The sequence below is a fragment of the Symphalangus syndactylus genome, chromosome 6 (assembly GCF_028878055.3).
Source record: "Symphalangus syndactylus isolate Jambi chromosome 6, NHGRI_mSymSyn1-v2.1_pri, whole genome shotgun sequence".
Lineage (NCBI taxonomy): Eukaryota > Metazoa > Chordata > Mammalia > Primates > Hylobatidae > Symphalangus > Symphalangus syndactylus.
Window position 1 is genome coordinate 118,873,040 of NC_072428.2, and position 15,452 is coordinate 118,888,491.

Below are 15,452 nucleotides of genomic sequence, written 5' to 3' on the forward strand. Positions count from 1 at the left end.
ATGTCAACTTAGTCTATCAAAGCATGACTTTACTTCATCTGCTTTATGCTTTTTATGCTTTTCATCAAAAAGCTGCATACACCCATGCTGAAGCATGGCTTTTCAGTTTCCAGACTGAACTATAAAACTTTTGAGGTAACATCTAACCCAAAGGTTGTCTCTGTAAAAGTTATCTCCTACTTACAACTTAAATTAAAAACTTATAACTGAGTAGCTTAAGTAATTGGCCCTATGAAGAGATGGTCTTTCCTTCAATAGCTCTCTACAACTTCTACTAATTTTGGTTACTAGGGGTGGACAAATGAAACTACTAAATATACAGGACAGGCTACTAAGATTCCTTTAAGATCTGCCTCAAAATACTTTGTCTTTTAGAACACTCTGAAGTTATCAGTGATATCTACCTATCACATAAAACATAACCATGGCTGTACATCTCCAAGAATTTTGGTGGAAAAAGTTTAGAGCAATGAATACAGATTCTTCAGAAAATGGCTGTTTTATACAAATATTAGAGAAAGAGAAAAGATGCTAACTCACAGTACAGGCTAAAGCATATTCGAATTATACCTCTATACCACGTCTACTGTCACCAGGTCATTAGAACTATACTAAATTACTCTCGGATTAGTTAGGTGGGGTGGTAGGGAAGAATAAGGATAATAGTTGCACAAATACATATTCTTGAAAGTAGTTTTTTAGCAAACCACACAAATTCTATGCCTTACCAATTTCAAATGCATGTTAAAACGCTATACTTATTACTACAGTTAAAACACGCTTTTGTTCCAGCAGACAAAATCTACTGGAAAGAAAAAAACCACCACACACATTACTTTTGGTTACAAATGCCACTTAGTGACCACTTAAAGAGAGCCTTGGCCAGGCACAGTGACTCATGTCTGTAATCCCAGCACTTTGGGAGTCTGAGGTGAGAGAAGTGCTTGAGCCCAGGGGCTCGAGACCAGCCTGGGCAACATGGCAAGACCCTGACTCTACAAAAAATACAAAACATTAGCCAGGTGTGGTGGTGCATGCCTGTAGTCCCAGCTGTCCAAGAGGCTGAGGTGGGAAGATCAACTGAACCCAGGCTCAGCTGAGCAAGGCTGCAGTGAGCAGTAATCACACCCCTGCGCTCCACAGCCTGGGCAACAGAGTGAGACCCTGTCTCAAAAAACTAAATAAGCCGGGTGCAGTGGCTCACACCTGTAATCCCAGCACTTTGGGAGGCCAAGGCGGCCAGATCACTTAAGGCCAGGAGTTTGAGACAAACCTGGCCAACATGGCGAAACTCCATCTCTACTAAAAATAGAAAAATTAGCCGGGCATGGTGGCACGTGCCTGTAGTCCCAGCTATTTGGGAGGCTGAGGCAAGAGAATCGCTTGAACCCAGGAGGCGGAGGTTGCAGTGAGCCAAGATGCTGCCACTGCACTCCGGCCTGGGTAACAGTGAGGCTGTCTCAAAAAATAAATAAATAAAGAGAGCCTTATTGAGTCAAAAAGTTCCTCTCCCTTTCTGTACCTGAATATTTGCAAGTATAAAATGAGGGCAACATATACATCTCATAAAGGTTTTTTTTAAAAAAAAAGAAAAGAAAAAAAAGACTGGAAAGACTGAAGAGCATTAAAGGAGCTGAACACTGTTTATTTTTAACCATGTATATGGTGAAGAGTGACAGCAAAAATAAAACTTGCAGATAAAGAAAAATGTGAGTTATCCAACTGAGTATCTGCATATATGCACTTCCGACAATCAACATTTTTAAGAAGCTGTGTGTGAAGCATCTTGATTGTTTATCTTAATAACCATGGTTTATTTCTTCAACTATGGGTATTGGACTATATAAACAAATGTGACAAGAATCCCAGTCTAGTAGGGGAGGCAAAACACTTATTTTCAAAAAGGTTTATAAAAAGGCAAACACAATGAAATAAAGTTCTCTAGGCATTCACTGGGGGCTGAAATCACTTTTGGCTGAAGAGAAGCAGGTAAGCCTTGAAGGAGAAAGCAGAATTTAGGTTGGGCTTTCAAAAGATGAGTTAGTTTCTGCATTTGAAGAAAGAGTTGGGAAAGAGTAAAAGCAGAGAAGAAAGTAAAGTCGGGCAAAGGCAGCATCCACTCTACCCCAAAATATTTGTGTACTATGAGAAATATTTCAGCTATTTGGATGCTGATAGGAAAGACTCAGTAAAGGAGTCTAAAGATGCAGACAAGACATAGGATAAACCAAAAGATCAAGGTCCCAGAGATTTCAGAAGATTGAGAGATGCAAAGCACCTAGATCTGACAAGAGGAGAAGCAGCTGCATACAACCATGCTGAAGTTTGACCAAATTAGAGGGAAAAGGTGATGGTATATTTATAAAAATGACTAGAATGATAGATCTTGGAATCCACATTTGATAAGGAGAGAAGTAAAAACAAGAAGACCTAATAAAGAAAAAGTAAGGAACAGTCAATGAACTGAGGTTTTGATAAAACTCAAGAACTAATGCAGGGACTTCTGTTTAAAATGACTAAACTAACTGACTGAACACAGCTGTCTGCTCTCAGGTCCTTCCAAAAATCCAATAAAAATCAGAGTAAAGATCCTTTTTAAAAAAGGCAAAAACACACAAAGACAAAGAAAATGGAAACAGGTGACAGATATCAATAGAACTGTGGAAACTGGAAAGCTAAAGGACAGTGTTAACTGTCTTAGCAGATCCGAAAAGGCTGATATTTGCCTGGGGGTGGGGAGGGAGGATGCAATAAGAATGGGGAAGGCAAGGGACAACCTATTCATGTTGCAAAACCCAGGAAGACTGGGGAATTGGAAGCACAGGTACATCTGAAGGCAGATGCACAGGTGGAACAAAAAATAAAGGAGTGGAGCTGGGTGTGGTGGTGTACACCTGTAATTTCAGCTACTCAGGAGACTGAGGAGAGAGGATTGCCTGAGACCAAGATTTTGGGTTCAACCTGGGCAATATAGCGAGACCTCATCTTTTCTTTTTTTTTTCTTTTTTTAAAAAGGGTGGGGTGGGCTGGGCGTGGTCACTCACATTGGGAGGCCGAGGCGGTCGGATCACAAGGTCAGGAGATCAAGACCATCCTGGCTAACACGGTGAAACGTTGTCTCTACTTAAAAATACAAAAAATTAGCTGGGCGTGGTGGTGGGCACCTGTAGTCTCAGCTACTCGGGAGGCTGAGGCAGGAGAATGGCGTGAACCTGGGAGGCAGAGCTTGCAGTGAGCCGAGATGGCGCCACTGCACTCCAGCCTGGGGGATAGCGAGATTCTGTCTCAAAAAAAAAAAAAAAAAAAAAGGGTGGGGTGGGGGGAATGCCAATAATGCAGCCTTAAAACAAAAAAAGAAAAAAGTTTAAATAAATAAAAGGGTCAAAATCTGTGTAAGAAGCAGTAGACTCCTAAATTTCCTCTCTGACTCTGAGCAACCAGGCTACTACTCTCCCACCATAACAGAAGACTCAAGGTTTACTGTGGAAAGATTGAAGTAGGTGGTCTCTGGACTCTCAGACAACAGACTCAGCTAAAGACAGGAGTGTCATGCTGAAAACAAGAGATTAAATTAAAACCTACATGCTTAGTTGTGAGATCCATCCCTTGGCTTCATTCCCTGACCTGGCTTTAGAACACTGGCAGTCTAGCTTATAACCCCCAGGCTGACTAGAGAACTCAAGGTAAAAACAGCCCAAGAAAAACAGACCAACAGAAAAGCAATGAGAGAAAGGATGAAGGCTCCCTTCTCGATGATCCATTAAATGGAAGAGAAACCCAAGAAAACATCATGGAATCCAAGAATCAGTGGATCCAGCACAACAAAGAGGCAAAGGGAATTCCCTAGGACAGTGTTTATGGAATCCCATGACAATATTTATCCAACAGACCTAGCGAACCAGGCCAGACTGGAGCAGGGAAATGGAGGGCTCTTGGGACAGATATTTCCTTCAGCCAAAAAAGAAAACAAATCACCAGTCTGAACAACGAGGATATTTACAGTACTGAGATTTGGGGGTGACTTATTGTGGATACCCAGCAAACAAAAATGTTAAAAAAAAAAAAAAAAAAGAGGTATTTGATTACCAACAGGAAAAAAAAGGTTCCACAAAATTTTGTTTTAAAAATAAAACTTAAATATTAGTAAAACTACATAAAGATTTCAAAAAAAAACTAGGCGACATTATTTGAGATTTTTGAGCCAGCAAATTGGAAAACAGTGGGTTATGATCACAGCAGAATGTCTGAATCAGTGATTTGGAGGTGTGGTGACTTTTTTTTTTTTTTTTTTTTTTACAATCTTGCTGTTTCCCAGGCTAGAGTGCAGTAGCGAAATCATAGCTCACTTAGTCTTGAACTCCTGGGCTCAAGGGATCCTCCCGAGTAGCTGGGACTATAGGCGAATGTCACCACACCCAACTAATTTTCCTATTTTTTTGTAGAAATGAGGTCTCGCTATGTTGCCCAGGCTGGTCTTGAACTCCTGGGCTCAAGGGATCCTCCACCTTAGCCTCTCAAAGTGCTGGGATTACAGGCGTGAGCCAATGGGCCTGGCCTGGCTGGCAACTTTTTTGTTTTTTTGAAAAGGAGTCACACTCTGTTGCCCGGGCTGGAGTGCAGTGGCACGATCTCGGCTCACTGCAACTTCCACCTCCTGGGTTCAAGAGATTCTCCTGCCTCAGCCTCCTAAGTAGCTGACACAACAGGTGTGCACCACCACACCCAGCTAATTTTTGTATTTTTAGTAGAAACGGGTTTTCACCATGTTGGCCAGGCTGGTCTCAAACTCCTGACCTCAAGCAATCCGCCCGCCTCAGCCTCCCAAAGTGTTGGGATTACAGGCGTGAGCCACTGCGCCAGGATCTAAAACGATCCTGGGTGGTGGCTTTTTAGTAAAGACAAGATCCAGGGTGTGATTGTGTGACCAGGTGGCTAAAGAGAATGAAGAGGTAAAGGAATCAAAAGGCCAAAGTGTTAGCTGAACTGTCAATCCAGATGCTGAAGTTGCCTAAACATGATGTGTGACTGCTGGATATTTTCCAGATCCACTTTTCCACCCTCCTCTATCATGTTTTCTGCTCCAATAGGCTGACCTGTATAGACTTTACCAACAGGTCACTGTGTCCCCTGGCTTCCAGTTGGGTTTGGCCAGTGGGGAATCCCAGCAAGAAATTAAGAGAAGAGGGTCAGGATATTCATTCCTCCAGCTTCATTCTCTCAAGGTCACCTGAAACTAGCTATGTCCCCTCGGCTGAAAGTCACCATTCCTCTCAAGGCAGCCAACTCCATACTTTTCAAGTAACTATTCCCTCTTTTATGGGATTTTAACCGTTCAGCTACAGGTTACCAAACTATTTCTTGTCCCACTACTATACCTAAATCTTTATAATAGTATCTTTATAAAATAAACTCAAATTATCCTGTCAAGTGTGCCATCTGTTCCTGTCTGGACTCTTACTATTAACTGTGATGGTGAAGATGATGTAAGGTTGTAATAGAGTATTGGAAAGTAAGGAGAGAAAAGTGACTAATATTTAAATAACAATTGCTAACATTTTAATCTCTACGTTCCAAGAACTTTTCTAAGCTCTTCGTAGAATATTAACTCATTTAATCACAACTACCTTCTGTGGTAAGCAGAGATTTTTGTCTGGTTCATTTCCAAATCCAAACACCCAGCATAGTTGCTGGCACATGGTAAGCACTCAAATATTGATTTAAAATACACACAACAAGCAGGTTTAATTAGAAAGAGATTACTTTTCTAGTATAGTGTAGCATTTCTCCTAATTATACTTTAGAAAACTATACAAAGATCAGAGAATTGTTGACTCTCCAGAGATCACAGAAACACTAAATGAGACCATATGTGAATGATTTTCTTGTGTAGCCTACAGTGAGTCATATTCCTTTATTTTCTGACGAGGACTTGGGCGCCAATTTTTTAAGTTTAATATTCAAAGTTGCAGCAGGGGGCGGTGGCTCACGCCTGTAATCCCATCACTTTGGGAGGCCGAGGCGGGCAGATCACCTGAGGTCGGAGTTCGAGACCAGCCTGCCCAACATGGCGAAACCCTGTTTCTACTAAAAAATACAAAAATTAGCTGGGTGTGGTGGCGTGTGCCTGTAATCCCAGCTACTCAGGAGGCTGAGACAGGAGAATCACTTAAACCTGGGAGGAGGAGGTTGCAGTGAGCCGAGATAGCACCACTGCACTCCTCCAGCCTGGACAACAGAGCCAGACTCTGTCTCAAAAAAAAAAAAAAAAAAAAAAAGCAAAAAAGGCAAAGTTGCTCCATACCAAGACCAGATTTTAAAAAAGTCAAAGTTGCAAATTTTTAAATATTATGAACCTGCAGCCTAGGAGCTGATTTAATAAGGCAGAGCACCTTTAAGTATCAGTTATGAGTTAAAATAAGGGGAAGGGGGCCAAAAAAATATGGTTGTAAGTATAAAATACAAAAATAAAGGTAAAGGTGAGTATTTTGTCAGCCTGTAAAAAACCCTCTTTAGTTTTCAAAGTACTTAATTTTTAAAGTACATCCTACATTAGAACCTAAGTCAGCCAGATCACCAAGAATACACATTTACACAGAAATGAAGCACAGCAAAGGTGTGAAAATTAGGGCAGGAAGCATAAAACATGAAATCAAAGAATGCAGAAATACAATAGATATAAGCTACAATTAAATAGAGGATATTCTCACTGGATGCACATACAGTTTCATATGGAATAATCAAAGCAGCAGTGATACCCATCTTATAAATAAAAATCTAAAAGCCAGAGAAATAACAAGGTTAGAGGATTAATATGAAACAAAATGAGAACTCCAAAGATTTTCTGAAAGCAGAATTACTGTTTTTTCTTCATATTATGTTGCCACTCCAAAGCAAGGGGAAAACTCGCATGAGTAAGAATCTAGAAACCTGCGAAGTTTCGAGAAGAACAGACTCAAACTGGAGTGAAAATAGGCAAAAAGAGTGAGGCATAAGGCTACGACTGGGAGGAAAGTGCCAGATGCAAGTCTTGGACACGGAGGGGAGACGAATAAAGCCTTCTTAAGCGGAAGGTGGAGAAACACTGGGGTTGGATTTGGTGGGAGGAAGACAAAACGGAAAAGCACGGCCCAAGAAGCAACGGCAAAGGGAGAACTTAAACAAGATTAGATTGATGCCACAATCGAAAAGTATTAAGACCTACAAAACAGATTCTACCGGGTGGGGAAAGGGCCAGTTCGCGACGGATCAGGTGCGACTAGTTTCCCAAAAGCGGCAAAGATGTAGCTTCGCAGCCCCACCCCACGACAGCAGCTCCTCCCCAAGGAGGACCTCACGAGGTCAACCGCCGGGCTCAGGTTCTCCCCTGGAGCCTAGGTTCCACCCCGCCCCGGCCCCGTGGCACAGAACTGCCTCTCTGGGCCCCTCACCGAACGCTGCAGCTCCCCAAGCCAAAATGAGGCGCGCTCCTTTCCGCTGGGATCTGGGTCGTGGTAAAGCGCCTGCACTGCCTGGTACACGAGCTGCAATGTCGGCTTTGCTCCTTCCATGGTGGTGGCAGTAGTGGCGGTAGCGACGGCTCCGATTCTTCTCCGGGGGATTCCTCAGTTGCTCCGCCTTCGCGCTTCCTCACTGTCTGGGCCACGGCCGCTCCCTGACTGGCGCCATCTCCTCCTCTTTGGCCGTTACCAGGGCAGAAGGTTCTCCGTGGAAGTTGCCCCCTCGGAAACAGCTATTAGGTCGTATTCAGGTTCCTGGCCTTTTTTCCGGTTTTTCCACTTGACTCTAGACTTCTGAGTCCACAGATTCTGGCGCTCCCGTCTTCACTCGCTGACTTGCCCTCAGAAGCCTATCTTCGCACGCCACACACCATTGTACCTAAGGTGCGTTTACCCGGACCGGAAGCGACAGCACCGATACCTTTGGCACACTTCCGCCTGGTACACTACAAACGGCCTCCTTCCCGGCACGCCTCCTCTTGTCTCCCCGCCCCCTCCCGGAAGTGGCCCTGTCGGGCCAGGAGCCGGGAAGAAGAGCCGGTGTTCTCTCTGTTCCTCGCTAGCAGCTTGGCACTTTAGCGCCGAGATGTGCCCCATATCTGAGCTGCCTTCAGCTCCTTGGAAATGGATCCAGGTTTTTCCTACCCCTTCCGACTTCCCCATCCCTCTCCAGAGAATCTTTTTCTGCCCTGGTGATCAAGGCGCGTCAATTCAACTCTCCGTAGAGTGGCCACAGTACTGGAGATGCAAAGATGAATTAAGACGTGGTACCTACGCTGGCTCTAGTGGAGGAGACAGACACGTAGTCAACTGAACTATTTTACAAACCTGAAATATGTGCCACATTGAGATAAATCTAAAATGCCTAGAATCTCTGTTCAGCTCCCCTTTACTTAGTTCTTAAGCCCAAAAGAGGTCTTCATTCTGCTTACAGCTCCTGGTGCTCTAACTCCAGAGCATTTTGCATACATCTTTAGGGTTATTCTCACATTGAACTGTATTTTTGTGAATGGCTTTCTGTCCGAATCCAATACCAGTGGTCTAACAATTCACAAAAGAAAACAGAAATCTTGGAAACTGTACTATGGAGAAATTGGGGACAAAAGGTAACAGTATATTAATATTAACATTGCTGCTAGTCCTTTGCACTAGTAAATAACTGCTATTTGATAAATGATCACAATGTATAAAACACTGTAGTTACAAGATCTCATTTAATCTGCCTAACAACCTTGCCAAGTATTAATAAAACCCGTTTTGGGCGCTGACACTGACCTACAGCGCCTCAGCTCCAGCGCCATGGCGCCCTCCAGGAAGTTCTTCGTGGAGAGGAACTGGAAGATGAACGGGCGGAAGAAGTGTCTGGGGGAGCTCATTGGCACTCAGAACGTGGCCACTGTGCCTGCCGACACCAAGGTGATTTGTGCTCTCCCCACTGCCTATATCTAGTTGGCCCGGCAGAAGCTAGCTTCCAAGATTGCTGTGGCTCCGCAGAACTGCTACAAAGTGACTAATGGGGCCTTTACTGGGGAGATCAGCCCTGGCATGGTCAAAGACTCAGGGGTCATGTGGGTGGTGTCGTCCTGGGGCACTTAGAAGGCATGTCTTTGGAGAGTCAGATGAGCTGATTGGGCAGAAAGTGGCCCATGCTCTGGCAGAGAGACTTGGAGTAATTGCCTGCATTGGGGAGAAGCTAGATGAAAGGGAAGCTGGCATCATTGAGAAGGTTGTTTTTGAGCAGACAAAGGTCATCACAGATAATGTGAAGGACTGGAGCCAGGTCATCTTGGCCTATGATCCCGTGTGGGCCACTGGTACTGGCAAGACTGCAACACCCCAACAGGTCCAGGAGGTACACAAGAAGCTCTGAGGATGGCTTAAGTCCAACATCTCTGATGCAGTGGCTCAGAGCACTGGTATCATTTATGGAGGCTCTGTGACCAGGGCAACCTGCAAGGAGCTGGCCAGCCAGCCTGATGTGGGTGCCTTCCTCATGGGTGGTGTTTCCCTCAAGCCCAAATTCGTAGACATCATCAATGCCGAACAATGAGCCCCATCCGTCTTCTTTCCTACCCTTCTTGCCAACCCAGGAACTAACAGCCCAGAAGCCGAGTGACTGCCCCTCCCCTGCACATGCTTCTGATGGTGTCATCTGCCCCCTATTGTGGCCTCATCCAAACTGTATCTTCCTTTACTATGTATACCTTCACCCTGTAATGGTTGGGACCAGGCCAATCCCTTCTCCACTTACTATAATGGTTGGAACTAAATGTCACCAATGTGGCTTCTCCTTGGCTGAGAGGTGAAAGGGATGGAATTTGCTCCTGGGTCCCCTAGGCCCTAGTGAGGGGAGGAGAGAGAAACCATCCTCTCCCTTCTTACACTGTGAGGCCAAGATCCTCCACTCAGAAGCCAGGGGTGCTGCCCTCTCCCACGGTGCCAGTGCCTTTGTGTGTTGTGTATGTGAGCCATCCCACATGTGAGGGAAATAAACCCCTGGCACTTAAAAAACAAACAAAAAAACCCATTCTAAAGAAAGAAAAATAGTAATGTAATTTTCCCAAGGATACAGTTCTTAAAGTTAGGATTTGAATCCAGATCAGTGTTGCTCCAAAGCCTGTTAAATCACACAATCCCTATCATCTTGTGCGTTGGTTTGCTTCTGAATTGTTAGTCAAGGAATTTTTAACTGCCAACAACATGATGAAAACGATGTTACTGCACAGAGTTGATATAATTTGAGACAGAAAAAAACTTGATATTTTAGTTAGCTAATCCATTCATTAATTAAAAAAAGATTTAGTGCTGGGCTTGGTGGCTCACAACTGTAATAGCATTCTGGGAGGCCGAGGCAAGAGGATTACCTGAGGCCAGGAGTTCAAGACTAGCCTCAGTAATGAAATGAAACTCTGTCTCTACAAAAAAATGCAAAAAGATTAGCAGGGCGTGGTGGTGGGTGTCTCTAATCCCAGCTACTCAGGAGGCTGAGGTGAGGGTATTGCTTTAGCCCAGGAGGTGGGGGTTGCAGTGAGCAGAGATTGTGCCACTGCACTCCAGCCTGGGAAACAGTGAGACCATATCTCAAAACAAATTTTTTGGGGTGTATCAAAGGGCATTATCAAGAAAGTGAAGTAACAGTCCACAACATGGAAGGGAATGTGCAAATAACATATCTGATAACTGATTAGTATCCAGAGTATATAAAGAACTCTTACAATTCACCAATGAAAAGACAACTCAGTTTTTGGGTGTGTGTGTGTGTGTGTGTGTGTGTGTGTGTGTGTGTGTGTGTGTTTTGTTTTTTTGTTTTGAGATGGAGTCTCTGTTGCCCAGGTTAGAGTACAATGGCACAATCTCAGCTCACTGAAACCTCCTCCTCCTGTGTTCAAGCGATTCTTGTGCCTCCTCCTCCCGCGTAGCTGGGATTACAGGTGCCCACGACCATGCCTGGCTGATTTTTGTATTTTTAGTAGAGACAGGGCTTCACCATGTTGGCCAGGCTGGTCTCGAACTCCTGACCTCAAGTGATCCACCCGCCTCAGCCTTTCAAAGTGCTGGAATTACAGGTGTGAGTCACCACGCCTGGCCTCAGATAATTCAGTTTTTTAAATGGGCAGTGAATTTGAATAGACATTTCTTCCAAGAAGATATGCAAATGCACATGAAAAGATGCTCACCATTAGCCCTCAGGGAAATACAAATCAAAACATGAGATACAACTTCACACCCACTAGAAAAACTAAAATTTAAAAAATGATAAATGCTGGTGAGAATGTGGACAAATCAGAACTCTCATACACTCTTCATGGGATTGTATCATGGTGCAGCCATGTTGAAAAACAGTTTGGCAGCTCTTCAAAAAAATGTTAAACATCACTTTGGGAGGCCGAGGCGGGCAGATCACGAGGTCAGGAAATCGAGGCCATCCTGGCTAACACAGTGAAACCCCATCTCTACTAAAAAATACAAAAAAAAAAAAAAAATTAGCCGGGCGTGGTGGCAGGCGCCTGTAGTCCCAGCTACTCGGAGAGGCTGAGGCAGGAGAATGGCGTGAACCCAGGAGGCGGAGCTTGCAGTGAGCCGAGATTGCGCCACTGCACTCCAGCCTGGGCGACAGAGCGAGACTCCGTCTCAAAAAAAAAAAATGTTAAACATAGAATTATCATATGAACCAGCAGTTCTACACTTAGGTATATACTCAAGAGAAATGATAACTTGTGTGCATACGAACACTTGCACAGGCATATTCATAGCAGCATTATTCATAATAGACGGCAGAAACAGCCGCAATATCCGTCATTTGATGCATGGATAAACAAAGTGTGCTATATCCATACAATGAAATGTTATTTGACCCTTAAAAGGAATGAAGTACAGATAGATGCTACAATATAGATAAACTTGAAAAATTATGCTAAGTGAAAGTGGCCAGACACAAAAGGCACATTAATTATGTGATTCCATTTACATAAAATGTTCAGAGTAAGCAAGATTCTAAATATAGACAGTAGATTGGTCATTTCCATGAGAAGAATGAGTAAGGAGAGACTGCTGATGCATAGGGTTGGTTTTTTGTTTAGGGTTTTTTTTTTTTTGTATTGATGGAAATAAATGCTCTGGAATTAGTGGTGATGTTCAGAAAAACCTCATGAATATACTAAAAACCACTGACATATGTTTTATATATGTTTTAAAAGGATGAATTTTATGGCAATGTGAACTGTATTTCAATAAAACTTATTTTTAAAAGTTCTATGGTTAGGAATTATTAAAACACCACATGGATATTTAGCTAACAGTTGGAGAAAAAAGAAAAAAAATAGAGGTGATACCTAACCCAGAGTAGAAAGATTGAGAACACCATCTGGAGAAATTATGTCTAAACTGAGACCAGACTGATAGATAAATAGGAAGCAATTAGGCAAAGGGTTTAGTATTGTAGGCAGAGGCAACAGTATGAAAGCCTGGAGGCAAGGGAAAAAATTATGTTCTGAAGACTGAAAGTAGCTGAAGGATAGAGTTGACATTGGGTAGGAGTAAGAAATGAAGCTAAACAGTGTTTAACCCATCTTTGTGACCTCATGCCATTACCTGATACATAGTGGGTGCTTAGCAAATGTCTTAAGTGACATGTTTCTTCGTTCCTTAGTCTTTTAAAAAAAAAAAAAGTCTAGTTTAACATGAAATGGCTTGGGCAGGGAAGGTGGCAAGAACAGAAATAAGAACTGATTGTAATAATCGTGGTGAGGAGTGATGGTAGCCTGGAGTAAAGTGTTGGCGGTGGGCATGGAGATAGAGAGGTATTTAGAAACTTAGGAGGAAGAATCTTGACATGGTGATTACTTAAGCTGCAAGGTGTGACAAGAGGGAAGAGAACCGAGGCTTTTGAGATATGGAACCTAAAGGAAGAAATGGCTTTTATGGAAACAGAAAAGGATATGAGGATGAAGATGAGTTTAATCTTAGCCATGTTGAATATTGAGGCACTTAACAGACAGCCAAGACCAGCAGGCTGTAGCATGTGTGGGACTGAAGCCCAGGGGGTGGGTTGAAAATCCAGATTTGAGAGTTGTCAGTTTCTAGTTGGTGGCTAAAGACAAAGGAGTGATTGAGATGCGCATCTTTAAGCACCAAATAAATGCACCAGAGATGTCGAATATTGTTAGAATAATACATTTGAAATAAAATATTAGAAATACATGAAATTTTAAAATACCAAAACCCCTATAACTTTTGTCATTAGGCACAATGGTAACCCTAGGAAAACTGGACTCTAATGCAAAGTTTAATGAGACCAAACCCACCCTCAACAAAAAGAGCCCCGACTCCTTCCTTCTGCAAGCAAGCTAAATATAGATTCTCTGAAGGAAAGAAGGAAAGAGATAATGAGTGTTTCTTTTACTGACTTGGGGTGAGATTGTCCAAAGATTGAGGGCTGTACCTCAAGCACTCCAGTTCTCTACAGGCAATACCATGAAGCCTTCCGTAAAAGTTTTGATCTGGCCAGGTGCAGTGGCTCACGCCTGTAATCCCAACACTTTGGGAGGCTGAGGTGAGTGGATGACCTGAGGTCCGGAGTTCGAGACCAGCCTGGCCGACATGGTGAAATCCCATCTCTACTAAAAATGCAAAAATTACCCACGTGTGGTGGTGTGCGCCCGTAATCCCAGCTACTCAGGAGGCTGAGGCAGGAGAATCACTTGAATCTGGGAGGCGGAGATTGCAGTGAGCCAAGATCGCACCACTGCACTCCAGCCTGGGCAACAGAGCAAGATTCTGTACCCCCAACCCCCCCGCCAAAAAAAAGCTTTGATCTGCCTTGAGACGGCACCCATGATTTGTGGTGAACCTCAGGTTACAATAATAAGCATAGGTTGTGGCCCCACAGAGGCCTCCTTAATTCTCTTCTAGCCTCTTGACACCCACCCCACCCCACCCCACATCATCCTCCAGCCTCAGGGTAAAGTCCACTGCGCTTTGGGGAGAAGTTGCAGAGGCAGTGTGTCAGAGGCCAGTGGTTTTACTCTAATACCCATTGTTTTCTTTCCTAGAGTTCTTTGAAGAAATATTCTTTTTTTCTTAAGCTAATTCAAATTAAGTTTCTGTCACTTCCACTAAGAATTTTGAAGTCCTACTTCATCAAAATCTTAGCTTGACTTACCATAACAAAATACCAGCTTGAAGAAGGGAAATTTATTTTCTTACAGTTTTGGAGGCTGGAAGTTCGAGATCAGGGTACCAGCCTGATCAGGTTCTGGAGAGGCCCCTCTTCCTGGCTTACAGATCACCACTTCCTTGCTCCTCTTCTTGTAAGGCCACAGTCCTCTTGGATTAGGGCTCTACCTTATGACCTCATGTGACCTTAATTACCTCCTAAAGACACTATGTCTGGATACAGTCACACTGGGGGCTAGGGTGTCAACATATGAATTTTGGGGGGAACACAACTCAGTCCATAGCATCTGTCATTATGCCCACCGGCCTTGGAGAGTTAGTAGAAGGCCCTCATCCTTGCCCAAAAGAATACGATAACATCAGACTTCTTTGGTACACAGATTATAGTAAAAGTTCAGGCAAAGCCATGCTGACCGCACCAGGGACAGGGATATGTTATGCTTCACTGAAAGACAATACCTTGATTCTTTTGTAGTTGATAAGCACGATGATTGGAGTTTCACGTGCATGTGTGAGACACACCTCCCTCCAACCTTGTTACCACATCTGCACATTACCTGCCTGATGTGAACAAAAGAAAAGAAAGATTTTTTTTTTTAAGACCATGCCTTTGAATTGGATTTCACAGCTCCCTGCTAGGAAAACAAGCAGTCACAATTTTCTCAGGTAATAACAGGACACTTATAGGACAAAAAGATGTAGCATAAGAATGTTCATCCTAGTGTGGTTTCCCCTAATGAAAAAGTAGAAATATCCTCAATGTCCATCAATAGGCATCTTGATGTCCATCAAGAACTTTAGGATATATGCATGCTTTGGATACTAGGCAGCCATTGAAAATCAAGCAGAAAGGACTCTCATTAATTTTGTTACATATGGTAATGATATTGGGGCTATATAGGAAAATGTCCTTACTTATTTAGAGGTACAGACAGTCCCTGACATGATTTTTTGACTTTACAGTGGTGCAAAAGTGATATACATACAGTACAGCTACTTGTGGGGGCTGAGGCAGAAGAATCACTTGAGCCGGGGAGGTTGAGGCTGCAGTGAGCCGAGATCACACCACTGCACTCCAGCCTGGGTGACAGAGTGAGACCCCGTCTCTGAAAAAAAGAAAGGAAAAGAAAAACAAAAATCATAAATTGAAAATGCACTTTTTATGTGTGAGATAGGGTCTCACTCTGTCACCCAGGCTGGAGTGCAGTGGTGCAATCTCGGCTCACTGCAGCCTCAACCTCCCATGCTCAAGTAATTCTCCTGCCTCAGCCCCTCAAGTGT

General features: G+C 43.5%; 1 protein-coding gene, 1 non-coding gene and 1 pseudogene across 10 annotated transcripts in view; 2 read left to right on the forward strand and 1 right to left on the reverse strand.

The window, feature by feature from the left end:
- Positions 1-7,983, reverse strand: part of TNPO3 (transportin 3) — a 106,081-nt gene extending 98,098 nt beyond the window's left edge. For 3 of the 8 annotated variants that reach the window (XM_063641604.1, XM_063641605.1, XM_063641603.1), the window contains exon 1: positions 7,428-7,931. In XM_063641604.1, the coding sequence (XP_063497674.1) occupies positions 7,428-7,547 (120 nt within the window). In that variant the 5' untranslated portion in view covers positions 7,548-7,931. Of the gene's footprint in view, positions 1-7,427 lie in introns of all 8 variants that reach the window. The other 5 variants (XM_063641606.1, XM_063641607.1, XM_055283953.2 and 2 more) reach the window with 4 other exon arrangements.
- Positions 7,984-8,002: 19 nt separating this feature from the next.
- On the forward strand, positions 8,003-9,771 carry LOC129484986 (triosephosphate isomerase-like; annotated as a pseudogene). Its single transcript, XR_008658584.2, has one exon. The product of XR_008658584.2 is annotated as a triosephosphate isomerase-like (transcript).
- Positions 9,772-14,634: 4,863 nt separating this feature from the next.
- On the forward strand, positions 14,635-14,738 carry LOC129485603 (small nucleolar RNA U13). Its single transcript, XR_008658739.1, has one exon. It is a non-coding gene; the product is annotated as a small nucleolar RNA U13 (small nucleolar RNA).
- Positions 14,739-15,452: the final 714 nt, after the last annotated feature.